General features: G+C 44.9%; 1 protein-coding gene across 1 annotated transcript; it reads left to right on the top strand.

Annotated features, from left to right (window-relative positions):
- The first annotated feature begins 203 nt into the window (after nucleotides 1-203).
- Harbi1 (harbinger transposase derived 1) lies at nucleotides 204-12,014 on the top strand. Its single transcript, XM_051144130.1, has 3 exons — nucleotides 204-312; nucleotides 1,919-2,721; nucleotides 11,615-12,014. Exons 2-3 carry the CDS (start codon nucleotides 2,052-2,054, stop codon nucleotides 11,992-11,994), a joined length of 1,050 nt encoding a protein of 349 aa, XP_051000087.1. The 5' UTR covers nucleotides 204-312; nucleotides 1,919-2,051; the 3' UTR covers nucleotides 11,995-12,014.
- Nucleotides 12,015-21,319: the final 9,305 nt, after the last annotated feature.

Here is a 21,319-nt window from a genome sequence, read left to right on the forward strand (position 1 = left end):
AACCACTTGCCTCTTAAGAGAAATGACAAGTATATGGGAAGGAATTCTGGGAGTGGGAGACGTTGGACTTCGTGTGGAAAGTTCGGCAGCGAAACTCTGGCCTCGGCGTGACGCGACGTGCCCCACCCCCGGCGCTGACGCGGAAGGGGAGGGGCCGCTGTTGCGTGCCGTGGCGGTCTGTGTGCGGCAGCGGGTTCCGGAGGAGGGTCTTCTTAGGCGAGGAGGGTGGAGTGTGGTCCGGGTAGCTCGGTAGCCTCGGAGAGGTGGCGATCAGTCTTTGCTGACTCTGGCTGGGCGAGCGCTCAGACTATGGTATCTTGCTTTTTTGAGACAAGATTTTTTTTTTAAATCTTGCTGTATAATTCACGTTAGCCTAGAACGTACTGTACTTCAAGCTGGCCTGGAATACGCGGCGATGCTGCTGCCCCAGGTTCCAGAATGCTTGCTTACATTAGAGACTGGATCAACTCTAGGAAGCTCCTGTAGTTCACGCTTTCCTCGAACTCATGGTCCTTTTGCCCAAGTACTGGAATTACAGTAAGATACCATTCTTGGTTTGGGTAACTTTATTTACACACCTCTGTTGTTTTGCTGTGCTTTTGGTTTTGTTTTGGAGACAGGGTTTCTCGCGTAACCGCACTGGCTGTCCTAGAACTGTCTTTGTAGACCAAGCTGGCGTCCAACTCACAGAGATTTCCCCACCCACCCACTCCCCCACCCGCCGCCTCTGCCTCCCGAGTGCTGGGATCAAAGGCGCGCGCCACCACGCCCAGCTTTATTTACACAACTGTTTTTGTTTGTTTGTTTTTCAAGACAGAATTTCTCTGTGTAACAGAGGCTGCCCTGGTACTCTCTGTAGTCCAGGCTGGCCTCGAACTCATGGAAATCTTTCTGCTTCTGCCTCCCAAGTTGCTGGGATTAAAGGCGTGTGCCACCACCGCCCAGCCTTTTACACAACTTTTAAAGGAATAAACTTTTTAAAAATTTACATTTTGTATTGGAGAAAGAGCGTGCTATGGCAAGGATGTGGAGGTCAGAGCACAAATTTCTTCAAATGTTTCTTTCCTTTCACCACGTGGGTCTCAGGAATCCAAATTATTTCGATAGGCTTCACAGCCAAACCCAGTGCCCTCGGAGCCAGCTCTTTGTCCCTTAGGAAGTTTTTTAGGGCAGATTGTAAACTTGGCCCTGCATTCCAAACCTGATTCTCTCAGCCTCTTCCTCCTTTCCTTCTGGCTAGTATTCCTTCTATTCTAGCCTAAAGCCTCTTGAGATAAAGGAGAAAAGCCTGTTAGAGCAGACAATGTCCCAGGCAGGGTCATGGACTGACTGACTTACCTTTCCTCCTTTCTTTTCTTCTTCCCTTTTCTCCTAGCTCCCTGTTAGACTGGTTTGTGCACTCCCACATCTGTCTTGTGCATACATTGTGGCTTTGAAAAACAAACCTCTTTGAGTAATCCTTAAGATGTTTATGACTTAAGCTGTTTGTGGCTGCCTTAGACCTCTCTTACCTTATGAATAGTTACACCGTCACCTCCATTAATCTTTTGTTCTCAGTTGAAATGCCAGGCATTAAATGAGCCACTGGGATCAGACACCCATTGTCTGCAAATCAGATGAGTTTGTCATATATGGCAGTCAGTGGAGAAAAATCCAGAGTTAAATGTATTGCTGTGGGGCGGTGGTGGTGCATGCTCGCCTTTAATCCCAGCTCAGGAGGCAGAGGCAGGTGGATCTCTGTGAGTTCGAGGCCAGCCTGGTCTAAAGAGCAAGTCCAGGACAGCCAAGATAACACAGAGAAACCCTGTCTTGGAAAACAAAAACAAAAACAAAAGTGAATTGCTGAAAAGGCGTTCTGCATTTTGATTCATTTGGTATGGTTTTGGTAGGCCTCTAATTATTTTTTTCTTTTAATTAGCATTTACAGAAAGAAGATTATAAATGTCAAAGCCGTTTAACCAATGTTTAGCTGTTGAGTTCTGACACTAATTGTGCCAACCTCTTCACTGGGAAAAATTCAGAAAAAGCAGAAGAATCCACCCACATCGGCAATGGCTATCCCAATAACAGTACTTGACTGTGATCTCTTGCTGTATGGCCGAGGCCACCGGACCTTGGACCGCTTTAAACTGGATGATGTGACAGATGAATCCTTGATGTCCATGTATGGATTTTCCCGACAGTTCATTTACTACTTAGTGGAACTCTTAGGGCCAAGTCTTTCTCGACCTACTCAGCGATCTAGGGCTATCAGCCCAGAGACACAGATCCTGGCAGCCTTAGGCTTCTATACCTCAGGTTCCTTCCAGACTCGGATGGGAGACGCAATTGGAATTAGTCAAGCCTCTATGAGCCGCTGTGTTGCCAATGTCACTGAAGCCCTAGTGGAAAGGGCCTCACAGTTTATTCACTTGCCATCTGATGAAGCTGCCATACAGTCTCTAAAGGAGGAATTCTATGGATTGGCAGGGATGCCAGGGGTGATAGGGGTGGTTGACTGCATCCACGTAGCAATCAAGGCACCAAATGCTGAAGACCTCTCTTATGTGAACCGTAAGGGTCTACATTCTTTAAACTGTCTGGTGGTATGTGACATCAGAGGAGCACTAATGGCTGTGGAGACAAACTGGCCAGGTAGCCTCCAGGACTGTGCTGTGTTACAGCAGTCTTCTCTAAGCAGTCAGTTTGAAACTCGGATGCCCAAAGATAGCTGGCTCCTTGGTAAGTTTCTAAGTATATCTTCAATTTATACCCATAGGAAAGTTACGTGGTAGAGTGGGTCAAGTCCCAGATTCTATAGTCTTACTCTTCGTTCTTTCACTTATTCTGTAAAATCTCTGGTGAGAACTCTGATCCTTATTTTTTTCTCTCTCATTATTACTTTTTAGAGACTTTTGAGACAGATGACATATAATGTAGCCCTGGAAGTTTGATATAGACCAGGCTGGCCTTGAACTCAAGAGATTCACTTGCCTTTGCCTCCCCAGTGCTGAGCCATCAATTTTTTTTTTTTTTTGATTTTTATTGGTTTTGGAGACAGTGTTTCTCTGTGTAGCCTTGGCTGTCCTGGACTCACTTTATAGACCAGGCTGGCCTCAACCACAGCAATCCCCCTGCCTCTGCCTCCCAAGTGCTGGGATTACAGGCGTGTACCATCACACCTGGCCCATTTATGTTTTAATGAGTGCTGTGTCTGCCCACGAGAAGGGGGCATCAGATCACATTATAGATGCCTGTGAGCCACCAACGGGTTGGTGGGAATTGAACTCAGGACCTTTGGAAGACCAATCAGTGCCCTTAACCTCTGAGCTATCTCTCCAGCCCCCAAATAATTTTTATTGCTTGTCCTGTAGTAATATTTTTATTACTAAACCCAAGGCTTGGGAATGCCAGGCAAGGATTCTATCACTGAACCTTCCATTTTTGCACCTTGAATTTTTTTTTTTTAACCAGTATTTAAGGGATGGAGAGGTAGCTTGGTGGTAAAGAACATGGGGGGCTAGGTTTGATTGTGAACATCTACAGGGAGGCTCATAACTGTTCATAACTCCAGTTCCAAGGAATCTAATGCTTTCTTCTGAGCTCCACAGTATAAGGCATGCACATGGTACACAGATATAAGTGCAGGCATAACACCTGTACACTTAACATAAATCTAAAAAAATTTTAAACATATATAAGTTGAGGGTTGTTGTTGGGGTTTTTGTTTGTTTGTTTTTCGAGACAGGGTTTCTCTCTGTAACAGCTCTGGCTGTCCTGGACTCTCTTTGTAAACCAGGCTAGCCTGGAACTTACAGAGTTCCACCTGCCTCTGCCCCCTGAGTGCTGGGATTACAGGCTTGTGCCACCATGCCACACGGGTGTTGTTTTATATGCTTGTAATCCCAGGATTTCAGAGACTGAGGTGACAGGCTCAAATTCCAGGCTAGCCTGGGCTATATAAAGTGTTCCAAGCCAACCTGGGAGTATAGGGAGACCTGGGTCAGAAATACAATACTAGGGCTATAGCTCAGTTGGTGGAGTAGGAGGAGTTGGGTCCTCAGCACTGCTAACTGTGTGGTTAAGAGGGACAAAAGATCAGAAATTCAGGTTGACCCTCAGCTGCATAGGGAGTTTAAAGCCATCCTGTGATGCCTGCCTCTATCTCAAACACTAAACAAGGGAGCCGGGTGCCATGGCTCACGCCTTTAATCTCAGCACTCAGGGAGGCAGAGGGAGGTAGATCACTGTAAGTTCAAGGCCAGGCTGGTCTACAAAATGAGTCCACGATAGCCAAAGCTACACAGAGAAACCCTGTCTAAAAACAAAAACAAAAGCAAAAACAAATCAGCCAAAATACAGAGCTTGTTAATTGTGGTACATCCAGTAGGGGCAATAATTGTTATTGTTTGTAAAATGGTGACTGTAAAACCAGTGGTACCACAGGCCTTCAATCTCTGCACTTGGGAGGCAGAGGCAGGCAAATCTCAGAGTTCAAGGACAACCTGGTCTACAAAGTGAGTTCTAGGACAACCAAGACTACACAGAGAAACCCTGTCTTGAAAAACCAAAAAAGGGGCTGGAGAGATGTCTCAGTGTTTAAGAGCATTCCAAAGGTCCTGAGTTCAATTCCCAGCAACGACATGGTGGCTCACAACCATCTATAAAGTGATCTGATGCCCTCTTCTAGCATGCAGGTGTACATGCAGATATATATATCAAAAGAAAAAAGTGAGGCAGTGGTGGCGCACGCCTTTAATCCCAGCAGAGGCAGGCGGATCTCTGTGAGTTGGAGGCCAGTCTGGTCTACAAAGTGAGTCCAGGACAGCTAAGGCTACACAGAGAAACCCTGTCTCAAAAAAAGAAAGAAAAGCAAAGCAAAAAGAAAACCAAAAACTGGGTGGTGGTGGTGTACGCCTTTAATCCCAACACTTGGGAGGCAGAGACAGGTGGATCTCTATGAGTTTGAGGCCAGCCTGGTCTAAAGTGAGTCCAGGACAGCTAAGGCTACACAGAGAAACCCTGTCTCAAAAAAAAAAAAAAAAAAAAAAAAAAGAAGCAAAAAGAAAACCAAAAACTGGGTGGTGGTGGTGTATGCCTTTAATCCCAACACTTGGGAGGCAGAGACAGGTGGATCTCTGTGAGTTTGAGGCCAGCCTGGTCTACAGAGCAAGTTCCAGGACAGCCAGAGCTGTTACACAGAGAAACCCTGTCTCTAAAAAAAAAGAAAGAAAGAAAGAGAAAACCAATAGTATGTCTGAGTGATATACCACTTTTAATCCAGCAGGCAAATCTCTTGAGTTGGAGGCCAGCCTCCAGAATGAGTTCTAGGACAGCCAGGGCTGCCCAGAGAAAGCCTGTACAGACAAACAAACAAACAAACCAAAAACCCCAACCAAACAAAAGACCTTGCTTCTCCAGTCTGCTTATGTTGGCTTAGTGTCATTTAAAGGCTATCTCAGTGACCTGAGCTAGAAAAGAATGTGTTCATAGTTAAGCAGTGTAAACCAAAGTGATTGTTCAGCTGTGAAGAGTGCTATTAGTAACATTGAAACTCTTTTTTTTTTTTTTTTTTTTTGAGACAGGATTTGTCTGTGTGGCCTTGACTGTCCTGGATTCACTTTGTAGACCAGGCTGGCCTTGAACTCACAAAGATCCACCTGTCTCTGCCTCCCAGAATGCTGGGATTGCAGGCATACACCACCACGCCCTGCTCTAGCCAGTGCTCTTAACTGCTGAGTTCTCTTCCAGACCTTAGTTAGGGTTCCTATTGTAATAATGGTTAGGCCATGCAACATATCTGGTATAAGGAAGTTTATTTGGGGAAGAGGAAAGGAGTTAAGGGGCTGATGATGGCCCATGTAGATAGGTAGTCAGACAGACGGGGACAGAGGGAGGGCAGAGAGGTAGAGGCTGAGAGAAAGCATGGTGGGTGGGTCCTTTTTATCCAGCACACACCTGGCACACGTGGAGGTGGTGGCACATAATAACAAGACATAGCTAGGACCCTAACTGCAGGCTAGTGGCATCACCTGTGAACTAACACCTATTGCTCTGAAGAGACATGAAGACCGCAGCTACTCTTATAAAAGAAGACATTTAATTGGGACTGGCCCACGGTTTCAGAGGTTTTTCCATTACCGTCATTGTGAGAACATGGTGTTATGTAGGCAGACATGGTGCTGGAGAAGGAACTGAGAGTTCTACATCTTTCTGTTTCGGTTTGGTTTTTGAGACAGGGTTTCTCTGTGTAGCCTTGGCTGTCTTGGACTCACTTTGTAGACCAGGCTAGCCTTGAAGTCACAGAGATCCACCTGTCTCTGCCTCCCAGGCCATTTGCGTCCAACCATGAGTTCTACATCTTGATTTGCAGGCAGAAGAAGGAAAATGAGACAATGGCTTGAGTTTATAAGATCTAAAAGCCAGCCGGGTGTCGTGGCTCATGCCTGTAATCCCAGCACTCGGGAGGCAGAGGCAGGCGGATCACTGTGAGTTCGAGGCCAGCCTGGTCTACAAAGTGAGTCCAGGATAGCCAAGGATACACAGAGAAACCCTGTTTCAAAAAACAAAAACAAAAAGTGGAAAAAATAACAAGTGATTGATAGATATTATCAGAGTAGTCTAAAATGGCCATGCTCTCAGTTTTGAGTGAGTGAGTTTATTAACAAACAGCAAACAAAGAAAAGTAAAATAATAAGTAACAAGTGATAGATATGAAATTAGGGCTTACAGACATCCAGTAGAAAGTGCCTGGGGAAGTCGAGGCAGTTAGCTGGAGTTCCTAATTAAGTTCTCTCTCTGCACGAGCTTCCCGTGCTCAGTTTCCTCCAGCTTGTCTTCCTCGCTGTAGGCGCTTTTATATCATGGGTTAAATAATGATAAGAACCGATGACATGTTCGCCTTCCAGCTGTTCCAAGAACATGATAGTTTTACTCTTGGGCTGTTCTGCTGTTCTCTTCTCATCACAGGGTTTGGAGCAGGCAGCCCATCCCTAGACAGGAAGCCTTGCAAGACATTGAGATGAATGTGCTTGGGTCTGAGCTTGCGGGAGGAAGCATTTATTCTAGAGCCAGTGAGCTCAAACAGCACATGACAGTTTGCCAATACAGTGTACATTACACTAGGTCACATGAGCTCCTGTCTCAAGAAAAGAAAGAAAAGAAGGGAAGGAGGAAGAGGAGGAGAAAAAGAAAAGTTTATGAAGGATTAAGATGCCAAGGCTAAGCCGGGCATGGTGGCGCACGCCTTTAATCCCAGCACTCGGGAGGCAGAGGCAGGCGGATCGCTGTGAGTTCGAGGCCAGCCTGGTCTACAAAGTGAGTCCAGGATGGCCAAGGCTACACAGAGAAACCCTGTCTCGAAAAACCAAAAAAAAAAAAAAAAAAAAAGATGCCAAATCTAGCCAGGCTGTGGTGGCACACGCCTTTATTCCCAGTACTTGGGAGGCAGAGGCAGGTAGATCTCTGTGAGTTCGAGGCCAGCCTGGTCTACAAAGCAAGTCCAGGACAGTCAGGGCTGTTGCACAGAGAAACCCTGTCTCAAACAGAACAAAACAAAAGATGCTGAGGCAAGCTGGATGATGAGGCAGAGGCAGGTGGATCGTTGTGAGTTGGCGGCCAGCCTGGTTTACAAAGTGAGTCTACAAAGAGGCATCCAGGGCTACACAGAGAAACCCTGTCTGGAAAAACAAACAAACAAAAAAAGATACCGAGGCAGGATTTTGAATTTCAAGACAATTTGAGCTTGGCACGGTGGCAGAGGCTGGTTCATCTTTGTGAGTTTGAGGCCAGCCAGATCTACAATTTAAGTCCAATATACACTTAGAAAATGTATGTTGTAATTCCAGCACTCAGGAGGCAGAGACTGTGAGTTTGAGGTCATCTTGGTGTACAAAGTGAGTCCAGGACAGTCAGGACTACAAGAGAAACCCTGTCTTGAAAAAAGAGAGAGAGAGAGAGAGAGGGGAAGGGGGTGGGGGGGTGGGGGAGAGAAGGCAGCCTACTGCCCCATTGATGGGTTTACAGCATCAGGCTTTCCCCAGCTGTACATACCACTTTCTATGCAACGTCTACTGATACGTATTTTTCTCTTGACAAGATTTCAATTTGTTTTCCAGTCTGGCCTCAAACTGACTTCCAAGATGGCCTTAAGCTCATAATCCACCAGCCTCAGCCTCTTGAGTGCTAGCTAGTATTACAAGGAAATTCAAGGAAACAGGAGACCCTGCTTTAAAAAAAAAAAAAAAGTCAAATAATATCAATTTTTTTTTTTTTTTAATAAAAGAAGAAACTGAGAGGCACAGTTTCTTTTCTTTCCTTTTTTAAAAAATAGACGTCTCCCTGTTTTCCAGGCTGGCTTCAAGAGCCTGGTTGTCTTGGCTGGGTTTGGGATTGCAGGGATACACAATCACACTCCGCTTTAAGGTCCCTTTAAACCATCCCTTCCAGTTCTTGTTCTCAGCTGTCCCTATAGGTGTGCTTCCTAAACTCCTAGGCCCTAAGTACACCACACAGCCAGCTTGAGTTCGTTTCTTCAGCTCTTAGGCTAGTGCTGTTAAGCAGCTTTGGGTAAGATCTCCCAGAATGTCTTAAGGGTGACTGAGTGATTGCATAAGCATTCACAATCCCTTCCCCATCTAATCCTAATCCCCTCCTGAGTATGTTTCCCAGTGATGTTTGAATTATAACCAGCTAGTGACTGGAGCTTGCTGTAGTGTGTGTGTGTGAGATGTGTAAGTGTTGGGCACATATGTTCCATAGCATGTGTGTGAAGGTCAGAGAACTTGGCAGGATTAGTTCTCTCTTTCCACCTTTGTGTAAATTGCAGGAATTGGATTCAGGTTGTCAGGCTCATGTGCCAGTGCTTTACTCATTGAGCCATCTTGCCCAGCTCCTGGGTTTTGGTTTTGGTTTTGGTTTTTTTGAGAAAGGCTCTTGCTCTGAGCCTAAGTGTTAATCACCTATTACATTCAGGCCTTGTGTTCAGGCTGTCACAAGTGTTGTTTTCACTATTGTCTATAATATCCTTTTATTTTATTTATTCATTTATTGTTGGTTTTTTTGTTGTTGTTTGTTTGGTTGGTTGGTTGGTTTTTCGAGACAGGGTTTCTCTGTGTAGCCTTGGCTGTCCTGGACTCACTTTCTAGACTGGGCTGGCCTCAAACTCACAGCGATCCGCCTGCCTCTGCCTCCCGAGTGCTGGGATTAAAGGTGTGCGCCACCATGCCCAGCCTTAAAATATTTTTATATTTATGTGGAGGTTAGAGGACAGTTTACAGGAGTTAGTTCTCCCCTTCCGCACGTGGGGCCTGGCCATCAAACATGTATTTGTATCAAGTACCTTTGTACTGCACCATCTAGGATCCAGGATCCAGCATTCTTTCTCCCTTTCTCTCCTCCACCCTTTCCTTTTTGCCCTGACTGTCCCTGGGCTACATCATAGTCTGCTCTACATGCTTTTTAAATTTTTATTTATTTATTTATTTATTTTTTGAGACAGGGTTTCTCTTTGTAGCCTTGGCTATCCATTTGTAGATCAGGCTGGCCTCAAACTCACAGAGATCTGCCTACCTCTGCTTCCCAGAGTGTTGGGATTAAAGGTATGCGCCACCTTGTCCACCGCCTCTATGTCCGTTGTTTGTTTGTTTGTTTGGCTGAGATAAAAGGTGTGTGCCCTCATGCCTGGCTTTAAATTTTCTTTGTTATGTTTACAGTGTTCTTCCTGAAGGCCAGAAGAGAGCATCAGATCTCATTATAGATGGTTGTGAGCCACCATGTGGTTGCTGGGAACTGAACTCAGGACCTTTGGAAAAGCAGCCACGTGCTCTTAACCTCTGAGCCATCTCTGGCAGCCCCTCTATGCCCATTTTTTAAAGTTTAGTATTTAAAAAGAGTGAGTTCAGTTAAGAGATTGAGAGTTAGTTCACACCTGTAATCCCAGCACTTGAGAGGTGGAGACAGGAGTATCAGAAGTTCAGGGGCCTGAACTACTTGAGACCCTGGCTTCAAAACAAAACAAAAATGGTGGGGCTAGGCAGGGTGGCACATGCCTTTAATACCAGCACTGGGAGGCAGAGTCAGGCAGATCTCTGTGAGTTCGAGGCCAGCTTGGTCTACAAAGTGAATCCAGGACAGCCAAGGCTACACAGAGAAACCCTGACTTGAAAAAACAAACAAAACAAAAGTGGTGGAGGAGAAAGCCACGAGTGGTAGCTCATGCCTATAATCCTAGCACTCAGAACTCCGCGGCAGGAGGATTGCTGTAAATTTAAGGTCAGCTCATGCTATAGAAGGAGTTTTAGGTCTACAGAATGAGACTGTCTCAAAAAAGAAAACCAGCTAAATATAAACTTTAAATTTTTATGAGACATCTCAGTTATTTACAGCTAATCCAGTCTTAGAAACATAAGCTCCTAAATGAAAGAAGTCTTTGATTGTCTTTGGAGTGGTAGCCATCTTTGTCACAAGAATCGACTTGTTGTATGTCATGAGTACAGTGCTAACCATGCTACTTAGTACCCAGTGTCAGACTCGGGTGTATTAGAAGTCACACTGCCAGCTGGGCGTGGTAGCACACACCTTTAATCCCAGCACTTGGGAGGCAGAGACAGGCAGATAGATGTGAGTTCAAGACCAGCCTGGTCATCAAAGTGAATGTAGGACAGCCAAGGCTACACAGGGAAACCCTGTCTTGGGGAGAAAAAAAAAAAAAAAAAAGAAGTCACACCACTGTGTGAGCTGCTTTGTTTTTGTTTGTCAGAGAAGTAAACATTATGGAAACATTGTCCTGTTGGACTAGGACTTTACTCCCCACTTGTATCTCTTTTTCTTAGGACTTCCCAGGATCCCTTGATAAGGAAGTCACTTAAAGGAATTGCCTCTGTTATTACTTGAACTCGTTTCTGATTTCTTCTCATGATTACTGTTTGCATCATCATATCCATGGTCCTCCAGCTCCTCTGTTACAAAAGCATTATTATGTGATTGCAGTGCCAAGCATGCAGTGCCGCGAGTACTGACGGCAACTGCTGACTCAGGTTCTGTGCTTTTCAGCACTGGCAGATAAGTCATTGTGAAAAGGTATGAAATCCCTAGTTCATGCTTTCAGACATGACAGTTAATAATAAAAATAGAAAATTTCCTCATGAGTGTTTTTACATCTTCTGTTAGAATTCTCTTTTTCTCTTGAATGCTTACTGTTTATAGATCATGTAAAATTAATATCTTGTTTGATTTTGGGGTGGGGTTAGGTTGGTTTGTTTGAAACAGGGTCTCACTGTTAGGCCAGGCTGGCTTCAAATTCAGAGTCTGTGTGACTTTGTCTCCTCAGTGCCACCACATCTGATCTTTGCTTTGTTTTGCCTTTGTCTTTTGTCTTTGTTTTGTTTTTTCTTTTTTTCTTTTTCTTTCTTTCTTTCTTTTTTTTTTTTTTTGGTTTTTTGAGACAGGGTTTCTCTGTGTATCCTTGGCTGTCCTGGACTCCATTTATAGACCAGGCTGGCCTCAAACTCACAACGATCTGCCTGACTCTGCCTCCCGAGTGCTGGGATTAAAGGCGACCACCATCATACCCAGCGAATTTCAGTTCTTGTCTGTAATCTATTCACAGTCATGTTCTCTTTGGCTTTTCATGCAGGTGACAGTTCCTTCTTTCTCCATACCTGGCTCATGACTCCACTTCACATTCCTGAAACTCCAGCAGAGTATCGCTATAATAGGGCCCATTCTGCAGCTCACAGTGTGATGGAGAAGACTTTGCAGACCCTCTGCTGCAGGTTCCGATGCCTGGATGGATCGAAGGGGGCACTGCAGTACTCCCCGGAGAAATCCAGCCACATCATCTTAGCTTGTTGTGTCCTTCACAACATTTCCCTGGAACATGGAATGGATGTCTGGTCCTCTCCGGTGACTGGACCCATTGAACAGCCCTCTGAGGGCGAGTATGAGCAAATGGAGTCTCTGGACTTAGAGGCTGACCGAATCCGGCAGGAGCTGATGCTCACGCATTTTAGTTAGTGTGGAACTCGGAAGAAGGAGGGAGACGTTCCAGAAGGAACTATAACAACTTTCCCCCTTACCAACCCATCACAAAGTCCTGTTGTCCAGCATGATTGAATGTGTATACTTGTCATAAATTTAATATTTAACGCTTTAGAAGGGTGTTGCGTGCCAGCCCATGCTGATGTGTCAACTAGACCAAAACCAAGACAGTGTTTCCCTAATGTGTAGTGAGCCCAGGCTGTGCACCACTCCTTTGAAAGTTCGTTGGTGGCAATAGCAAAATCACACAACACATAAACAAAGCATTTTGTTGTTGTTGCAATCTTCTGGAGATCTCAAAGTGTTTGTCCTGATTTATTTATTTATTCATTTATTGCTAGTTTGTTTGAGACAGTTTTTCTATATAGCACAGACTGTCCTGGCACTCACTATGTAGCCCAGGTTGGCCTGGAGCTTGTAACAGCCCTCCTGCTCCAGCCCCCTGAGGACTGGGGTTACATGTTAAGTCATCATGCCTGGTGTCCTTATTCTTTGTTTTTGTCCTGTGCTATCTATATAGGCAAATAGAAAGAACAAATTTAGTTGAGAAATTGTCTTCTAATATAAATGAGTACTTGCCTAGCATGTGTGAGGTCTTGATCTTTAGAGCTGAAAGAAAGAATAATAAAAAGACTGGGCAGCAGTGGTGCATCCATTAATCCCAGCCCTTAGGAGGGAGAGGCAGGGGGATCTCTGTCAGTTTGAGGCCAGCCTGGTCTACAAAGTAAGTTCCAGGAGAGTCAGGACTGTTACACAAAGAAACCTTGTTTTGGGGAAAAAATATAGAGAAATGAACTACCAATGTGCATTTGGGGGATTGTTTGAAGAGGACATTAAGGATGATGCGAAGCCACCATCCTTAGCATGCCGGCGTATGATTTAGATCTAGCTCCTAGGGTGGATGTCTGAACTCTAGTCTCCTAGCTCACCCTTGAGTCAGAGCGAGAGGCTAAGTGGGGTCAAGGACTGAGTCAGCTTGAAGGTAATTCAAATGTAGATAAAATGCCAACTTTATAGCTTGCAGAGGCTCTAAAGACCCTGAAAGTTCAATCAACAAAAGATTCCTACAAGTTTATAATATAACATTTATTCATTAATTTTGTATGTATGGGGGGGGGTGCATGGTGCATGTGTGGAGGTCAGATAAAAGCCTGTGGGGGCCGCTTTTCTCCTGGTACTATGTGGGTCCCAGAGATTAAATTCATATCAGCCTGACAGCAAACATCTTTACCTGCTGAGGTACCTTGCTGGCCTGATGTTTCTTCTTTCCTTTTTCATGTAGCAATGATTTAACTTAAGAGTCTGCTTTCTGCATGCTAGGCAAGTTCTCTCTTTCTAAACCATATCCTTAGCTTACTTTCCCCCATGTTATTACTCTGTTGCCCAAGCTGGCCTGGCACTCACTAGCCAAGACAGGCCTTAACTTATGATCTTAAATGTAAACCCTGACTATTTAGTTCAGGATGGTCTCAAATTCAACAATCTTCCTACCTTAGTCGCCCAAGTACTAGAGTGATAGACATGCCACAGTATTTAGCTCTGTTTTTGTTGTTTGGTTGGTTTTTATTTAAGTAAGACTGATCTTAAAGCCAGGCCTGGTGGCGCATACCTTTAATCCCAGCACTGGGGAGGCAGAGGCAGGCGGATCTCTGTGAGTTCGAGGCCAGACTGGTCTATAAAGCAAGTCTAGGACAGCCAAGGCTAAGACAGTTACATTGTGATTTCAAAGCTAACCTGTACCACATAATGAGTCCCATTGTGGGAGTCCTATTATTACAGAGATGGCTCAGAGGTTAAGAGCACTGGCTGTTCTTCCAAAGATCCTGAGTTCAATTCCTAGCAACCATATGGTGGCTCAAAACCATTTATAATGCGATATGGTACCATCTTCTGGTCCACATGCAGGCAGAATACTGTATAAGTAATAATAAATTGGGGCCGGGCGTGGTGGCGCACGCCTTTAATCCCAGCATTTGGGAGGCAGAGGCAGGTGGATCACTGTGAGTTCAAGGCCAGCCTGGTCTACAAAGTGAGTCCAGGACAGTCAAGGCTACACAGAGAAACCCTGTCTCAAAAAGACCCCCCCCAAAAAAAGTAGTAATAAATTGAAATATATAGCAGAAGTACAAAGCATGGGGGTTGGAGAGATGGCTCAGTAGTTAAGAAAACTGACTGCTGCTCCTCCAAAGGTCCTAAGTTCAATTCCCAGCAACCACATGGTGGCTCAGAACCATCTACAAAGGGATCTGATGCCCTCTTCTGGCATGTAGGTGTACATGCAGATAAAGCACTTATACATAAAATAAATATTTTTTAAAATTTTGTTTAAGCCTGCAATGGTGGCGCACATCTTTAATCTCAGCACTTGGGAGGCAGAGGCAGGTGGATCACTGAGTTGGAGGCCAGCCTGGTCTACAAAATGAGTCCAGGACAGCCAAGGGTACACAGAGAAACCCTGTCTTCAAAACAAAAACAAACAAACAAACAAACAAAAAAAAACCAACAACAAAAAAAAGGGCAAAGCATGGCTTGAAATAAACTGTGGAGTTAGACCTTAGAAAATATTATATGCAGAGTGATAGACAGAGCTTCCCAGGAAATAAATAATCCCCTAGCAAGTCTTGTTCTAAAATTTCTCTGTTGTAAAAATAACCTGATAGGGATAATAGAAGTGTGAATTAGGTTCACACATCGGTGTCTTTGCTGGGACTAAAAAGAGATCTTCCTGAGGATTGTCTTGTTCCCAGTTTCTCAGTCACTCATCATGTGACACCTCTGAATTGGCTTCTTGGATCCTTTTCTACCTGCCTTTGGCAGTGTTAATCTGGTGATTTTTGAAGTAAAGAAGTGAACAGCTGATGACAGAGATGTGGAAATAAACTGAGGGTGACTCATCTCAAGATTAAAAACAATTATGGATAATTATCTGCTGTTTATTTCCATTCCAAATGTGGCTTCTCATCCCTATCTTCCTCTGTGGAGAGTGGGTGGCATGTCAGGAGAGTGAATTTAATGAGTAGGTGGAGGTCCAGGAAGGGGGACAACGGACAGTTAATAGGAAACTAGTTCTGAGCATTGTAGGATGACGACTTTGTTACATCTTGTTCTTTGTACATTTTTTTTTCTATTGACTTTGAGATAAGATCTCACCATGCAAGCAGGGTGTGGTGGTGCACACCTTTAATCCCAGCACTTCTTTGTTTTGTTTCCCCCACCCCCAAAGACAGGGTTTCTCTGTGTATCAGTCCTGGCTGTCCTGGCCTTACTTTTGTAGATGAGGCTGGCCTCGAACTCACAGCGATCCACCTGTCTCTGCCTCCTGAGTGCTGGGATTATAGGCGTGCGCCACCACGCCCGGCAATCCCAGCACTTCTTTGTGTAGCCCTGCCTGTCCTGGAATTAGCTCTGTAGATCAGGCTGGCCTCTAAACCAAGAGATCCACTTGCCTCTGCCTCCCAAGGGCTGGGGTTAAAGATGTGTGCCTCCATGCCTGGCTTTGTTTACATTTATTTGTTTGTTGACTTACTTATTTTTTGCTGGAAAATCAAACCTGGAACCTAGAGCACACACTAAGCAAGTATTCTGCATGGGGCTACAGCTTCATACTCTGCAAACTTATCAGCTTGTTCGGCCTCTTTCGGGAGGTATGTAGCCTAGGGTATCCGCAAACTTGCCGCCCTCCTGCCTTAGCTTCCAGATGCTGGGAAAAAGAAAAAGGAAAGCTCTTACCTCCGTGTGTGCCCACGTCCTTGGACTTGCTTTTTTTTTTTTTTTGTTGTTTTTTTTTTTGTTTTTTGTTTTTCGAAACAGGGTTTCTCTGTGTAGCCTTGGCCATCCTGGACTCACTTTGTAGACCAGGCTGGCCTCGAACTCACAGCAATCCGCCTGCCTCTGCCTCCCGAGTGCTGGGATTAAAGGCGTGCGCCACCACGCCCGGCTTTGGACTTGCTTTTTATATTCTAGATCCTACCAAGATTTTACAAAACTGTATGTGTAAGAGACGACAGACTCAAAATGCGCACCTCCCAGCTTGCTTTTCCTTGTTTACTCTTTCTAGATTCTTCCCATGTGATTGACAGTGACAAGGTCTATTCTTAGGGCGAAGGACTGTCCTGTTTTGCTCAGGGCTGTCACAATTTTATCACTGAAAGTCCTGTGTCCAGCTGATCGTTAGAACAGGAAGATATTCAAGGCAGGGAGGTGGGGGGGGTGGATTATCATCCTACCTTCAAGGAAGTAGGTCCATGAGGAAAACTTACTAGAACACAACCATCAACAACCAGCACAAAGGAGAGCTATTGGGCTCACGCCAGCGTGTAGAAGGATCAGCACATCACGGGTTGGTTGGTTGGTTGGTCGCAACTTCTGCCTACCTGGTGTCTAGTCAGGAGTTCTCTAGAGTGAGAAGAATGCTAGAGCTTTGAGGAGTTTGACTCTGATCTCTGTCATTCAGTCTGATCCAGATCAACTTCTCTGTAGGAATAAGAACTGTCAAGTCGAAGCTTAATTCCATGCTCAGAAGAAAGTCTCCGGAGGAAACCGATCACTCTCCACTGGCGGATGATGGCATTTCTTTTCTTGCTCCAGCCGTGAAGGAAGGGGCTTATGCACACCTGACAAGCACTGTGCCCCTAAACAGCATTACCGCTCATAAGTCACCTTTCCCACAGTCTCACTAAGTAGTCTAGCCTCTATTTGTAGATGATAATTTTACATCTATGTGTAAAACAATTTTTTTTCCTCAAAATAAAGTGCAGGGTTCTGGGAGGTATAAATCTCTTGGTGCAGTGCTTGCCTGATATGCACAAAGCTCTGGGCTCAGTTCTTAGCACTGCATGGGAACTGGGCATGGTTATGTAGTATTTGGGAGGCAGAGGCACGAGGATCAGGAGTTCAAAGTCAGCCTTGGCTACCTAGCAGCCAGTCTGGAACTCATGAGGCCATGTCAACAAAGTTACCAGACTTTAGAAAGTTCATGTACCCTTGAAATCCTTTTTTTTTTTTTTCCTTTTTTAAAGTCAGTGGTTTCTGTAAAAGAATGTTAATTCAGAACATGGCTGTTCTAGCAAAAGCTCATATCCAAAGACCTTCTAGGCCTATATGATTGGCTGAAATACAAGCCTTTATTTCAGGAGACAGAGGCAAACAGATCTGAGTTCAAGGCCCGCCTGGTACAGAGCAAATATCAGGTAAAGAAAAGCCTAGTGGTGGCGCACGCCTTTAATCCCAGCACTCGGGAGGCAGAGGCAGGCGGATTGCTGTGAGTTCGAGGCCAGCCTGGTCTATAAAGTGAGTCCAGGATGGCCAAGGCTACACAGAGAAACCCTGTCTCAAAAAACCAAAAAGAAAAGAAAAGCTTAGATCCAGGCATGGTGGTACTTAATGGAGCAATGCAGAGAGAGAGGAAGCAGTTTTACCAGGACAGTAATAGAGAGATGGGTTGCAGAGAGCAAACCCAGGTGAAGATGGAATGAGCAAGAAAATGAGAAGAAGCCAGAAGATTAGGGCAGATTGTTGAGTTAGTTTGAGGCCAAGCAGAGCAATTCTGAGCCGAGAGAGAAATCAGATTAAATAAGTCAGCTGGGACAAGAGTTTGAGCCAGAACAGATGAGTTGAACCAGCCAACCCAGAGCTAAGAAAGAACAAATAAGGATGAGTTTATCAAGCAGTAAGACTCAGAGGCTGAAAACATTCCAGGCCTAGATTAGATTGTATGGAGGCTAGACACTTCCAGGACTAGGCCTAGGTTAGCAGAAGGAGGTGGTAAGCCTCGCAGACAGTAATTGAAGAAGGAGAATAAAATTGCTTTTACAGGGTTCTTTATTGTTTCTGGGGTGTGGGACTTAGGAGCTCTTGGTGGAGTAGGTCCATTTCCTCTTTAGCACCATAGGCTTCTGGCTTTGCAGTATGGCCCTGGCCCTGGGGATGGCCTCCAGGAACAGATCAAGGTGGTGCTTGTTTGTTTGTTTGTTTGTTTGTTTGTTTTGCATCATGTGCCTGCTGCTGCTGCAAGTGGCCCAAGCATTCCTGGTGGTGGTCATCCTCACTGGCTCTGTGGTTTATGACCACCACAAGCCCTTTGCCATAGGCCTTGGGTTCTAATCCCGAAGGAGTTGTGGGGTGTGTCTGCTTATTCCTCTTGATCAGGAAACTGGAGCCGTTCCGAACGACTATCCACTGCAGGTGTGCAGACATGGCTGTGACTCCTCTCCCTATGGCAGCCAGAGACAGGTCTTGAAATTCTTGAAATTAATGTCTTTAGTTCTCTTTCACTGTGTCAAGGTTTCAAAATACTGTAGTTGTTTGGATCAAATTTGAATAAGGATTTTAGATCTAAACCCCATACTCCAGAAGCCTCCTTGAGAAGGCAGCTTCTCAAGAGCCTTGAGGAGACAACAAAGGAAAACTATTTGCCCACTTGTCATGTGGCTCTAGACCATGACAGCTTGCTTATTGAGTTGTCACCTAGTATTTATCCATTCACCTCTGACTTATAGAGGTCGCAGAGCTTAGGTGTGGTGTGACTTTCCTAGGGAGATTTGAACACATGTCTATTTGACCCAATATGTTGTTAGAGGGCCAACAACAGAACAAAAATGATTCTGTCCAAGCCAGGTTTGGTGACACAACAAGTCTGAGGTTATTTACAAGCCGGGCGTGGTGGCGCACACCTTTAATTCCCACACTCGGGAGGCAGAGGCAGGTGGATCTCTGTGAGTTCGAGGCCAGCCTGGTCTACAAAGTGACTCCAGGACAGGCACAGCTACACAGGGAAACCCTGTCTCAAAACAAACAAACAAGCAAACAAAAAACAAAAACAAAAAAACCCCAAGAGCGTGGGCAATGAATAAGCAGCTGTGGCACTATAGTAACTGCTGATGTCTCTCCAGCAACAGGCTCCAGGCTGCTTGTTGTCTTTCCACTGGCTGTTGAGAGGGTTAGAGAGAGTGTTCTCTACCCTTAGGGGAAAGTGTAGACAGGACTCTGAGGGAATGCTTTCCTGGCTCTGGGACACGCTCACTTTCACCTTTATTGCCCGGCATTACACTGCATTGTTCACCCCTGTTGTTTGGGATTTGAAGCCTTCCAGAGACTCATAAGCACTGAATTTGGCTGTTAGTTTTTTTCCTCTACAAAGTCTGGATCTACACAAATCTTGCCACACTTGGTTTGGGGTATCCCCTTGTCCTAGCTATGTCTCTATTGCTGTGATAAAACACCATGACCCAAAAAAAAAAAAAACAAAAAAACACCATGACCAAAAATAAGTCAGACCCCACTCTCCACTCAATTGTGGAGAATGTCCTGTCCATAACTTTTTTTTTTCTTAGCATCTCTTGACTAGTTTAGCACTTCTTATTTATTTATTTATTTATTTGGTTTTTCAAGATAGAGTCTCTCTGTGTTAGCCTTGGCTATCCTGGACTCGCTTTGTAGACCAGGCTGGCCTCAAACTCAGAGCCAGATCCACCTGGCTCTGTCTCCTGAGTGTTGGGATTAAGGTGGGCGCCACCACGTCTGGCTAGTTCAGCACTTCTTTGTTGTTTTTATTGTTTGTTTTGTTGTTTTTCAAGACAGGGTTTTTCTGTGTAGCCTTCACTATCCTGGACTCACTTTGTAGACCAGGCTGGTCTTGAACTGCCTGCTTCTGCCTCCTGAGTGTTGGGATTAAAGGTGTGCACCATCAGGACAGCCAGAGCTACACAGAGAAACCCTGTTTTAAAAAACCAAAACTAAACAACAACAGCAACAATAAAACAGAAAGAAAAAAAGAAATGATAAACTCAACTCTATCTCATTGTTTCACCACCCGCCCCCCTTATTCCAAGACCTCTTAAAAAAAACAAAAACAAACAAACAAACAAAAACCCACTAGTAGCCGGGCGTGGTGGCGCACGCCTTTAATCCCAGCACTCAGGAGGCAGAGGCAGGTGGATCGCTGTGAGTTCGAGGCCAGCCTGGTCTACAAAGTGAGTCCAGGATGGCCAAGGCTACACAGAGAAACCCTGTCTCGAAAAACCAAAAAAAAAAAAACAACAAAAACAAAAAAACCCGCTAGTACTCTCTACTATGTAGTGCTATATAGTCAGGGAACTCTGTCACACTGGCTGGTCTGGATCAACATGCAGACTAAGTTGGTCTCACTCACAGAGATCCATCTGCCTCCCTGGTGATCAAAGGTGTGCACTGCCACAGCTGACTCTCCTTCATTTTCTTGATAATTCAGAGGCCAGTGTAATTTCTCCCTTCCTTCTGAGGAAATAGCTGACCCTCACTCAGTTGCATGTCTTATGGCAAAGTCCACATAACTGACGCCATAATCTGCTTAAAAGATTGTAATATAGGGTTGGAAAAATGGCTCAGTGCTTAAGAGCACTGGCTGCTCTACCAGAGGTCCTGAGTTCAATTCCCAGCCACCACATGGTGGCTCACAACCATCTATAATAATGTGACCTGATGCCCTCTTCTGGCCTGCAGGCGTACATATATGCATAATAAATTAATAAAAAAATTAATTAAAAAAAATAAAATATTATATTTTCTGTTATGCCAGCGATTTGAGGGTGGTCTCATGTATGCACATAGAAGTAGGCCCCTTTTGATCAAGGAGACATGTATGCTCTATCATATAGAGAAAACCAATCGCTCATGGATTCTCCCACAAATACTTCACCTACACAGGGAGCAGCAGCTCAGTTACATGTCAGAGCAATGGCAGCATAGCACGAAGACCTTCCACACCCCATGGGGAAGGATGGCCATATCAGAACTGCCCCTGGGCTGGCTTCCCTAGCTTATCTTTGCTCTTTTGTGGGTTCTTCTTTTTCCCACCCTTTATCTCCACCTCTCTTGTACCCCGTATCATTAGATAGGAGAGGAAGGAGGATAGAGAAGAGAGAGAGAGAGAGGTCTTTGAATGTAATTTCTTTCTCCTTTGAACGTGAGTCCTAACGAACTGCAAACTGAATGACCAACAACCACCTACACCGCCCGTCAGGACAGTCTGAAGCAGCCCCATATACCCACTCCTAGGATTAAAACAAAATCATATGTATTTTAAAAGATTTATTTATTATTATGTATATAGTTCTCTGTCTGCATGTACACCTACAGGCCAGAATAGGATATTATATCTCATAGATGGTTGTGAGCCGCCATGTGGTGGCTGGGAATTGAACTCAGGACCTCTGGAAGAGCAGTCAGTGCTCTTAACCTCTGAACCATCTCTCCAGCCCCAAAATCATATTCTTATTTCTGTTTTTGTTTTTGGTTTTTAGAGACAGGGTTTCTCTGTGTAGCC

The sequence above is a fragment of the Acomys russatus genome, chromosome 4 (assembly GCF_903995435.1).
Source record: "Acomys russatus chromosome 4, mAcoRus1.1, whole genome shotgun sequence".
NCBI lineage: Eukaryota > Metazoa > Chordata > Mammalia > Rodentia > Muridae > Acomys > Acomys russatus.

Bases quoted from the DNA above. Each gene is read 5' to 3' on its own strand.
- Harbi1 (XM_051144130.1), top strand. From the start codon at position 2,052: ATGGCTATCCCAATAACAGTACTTGACTGTGATCTCTTGCTGTATGGC. The intron at 2,722-11,614 runs GTAAGTTTCTAA...CTTTTCATGCAG, and splicing joins CAAAGATAGCTGGCTCCTTG to GTGACAGTTCCTTCTTTCTC.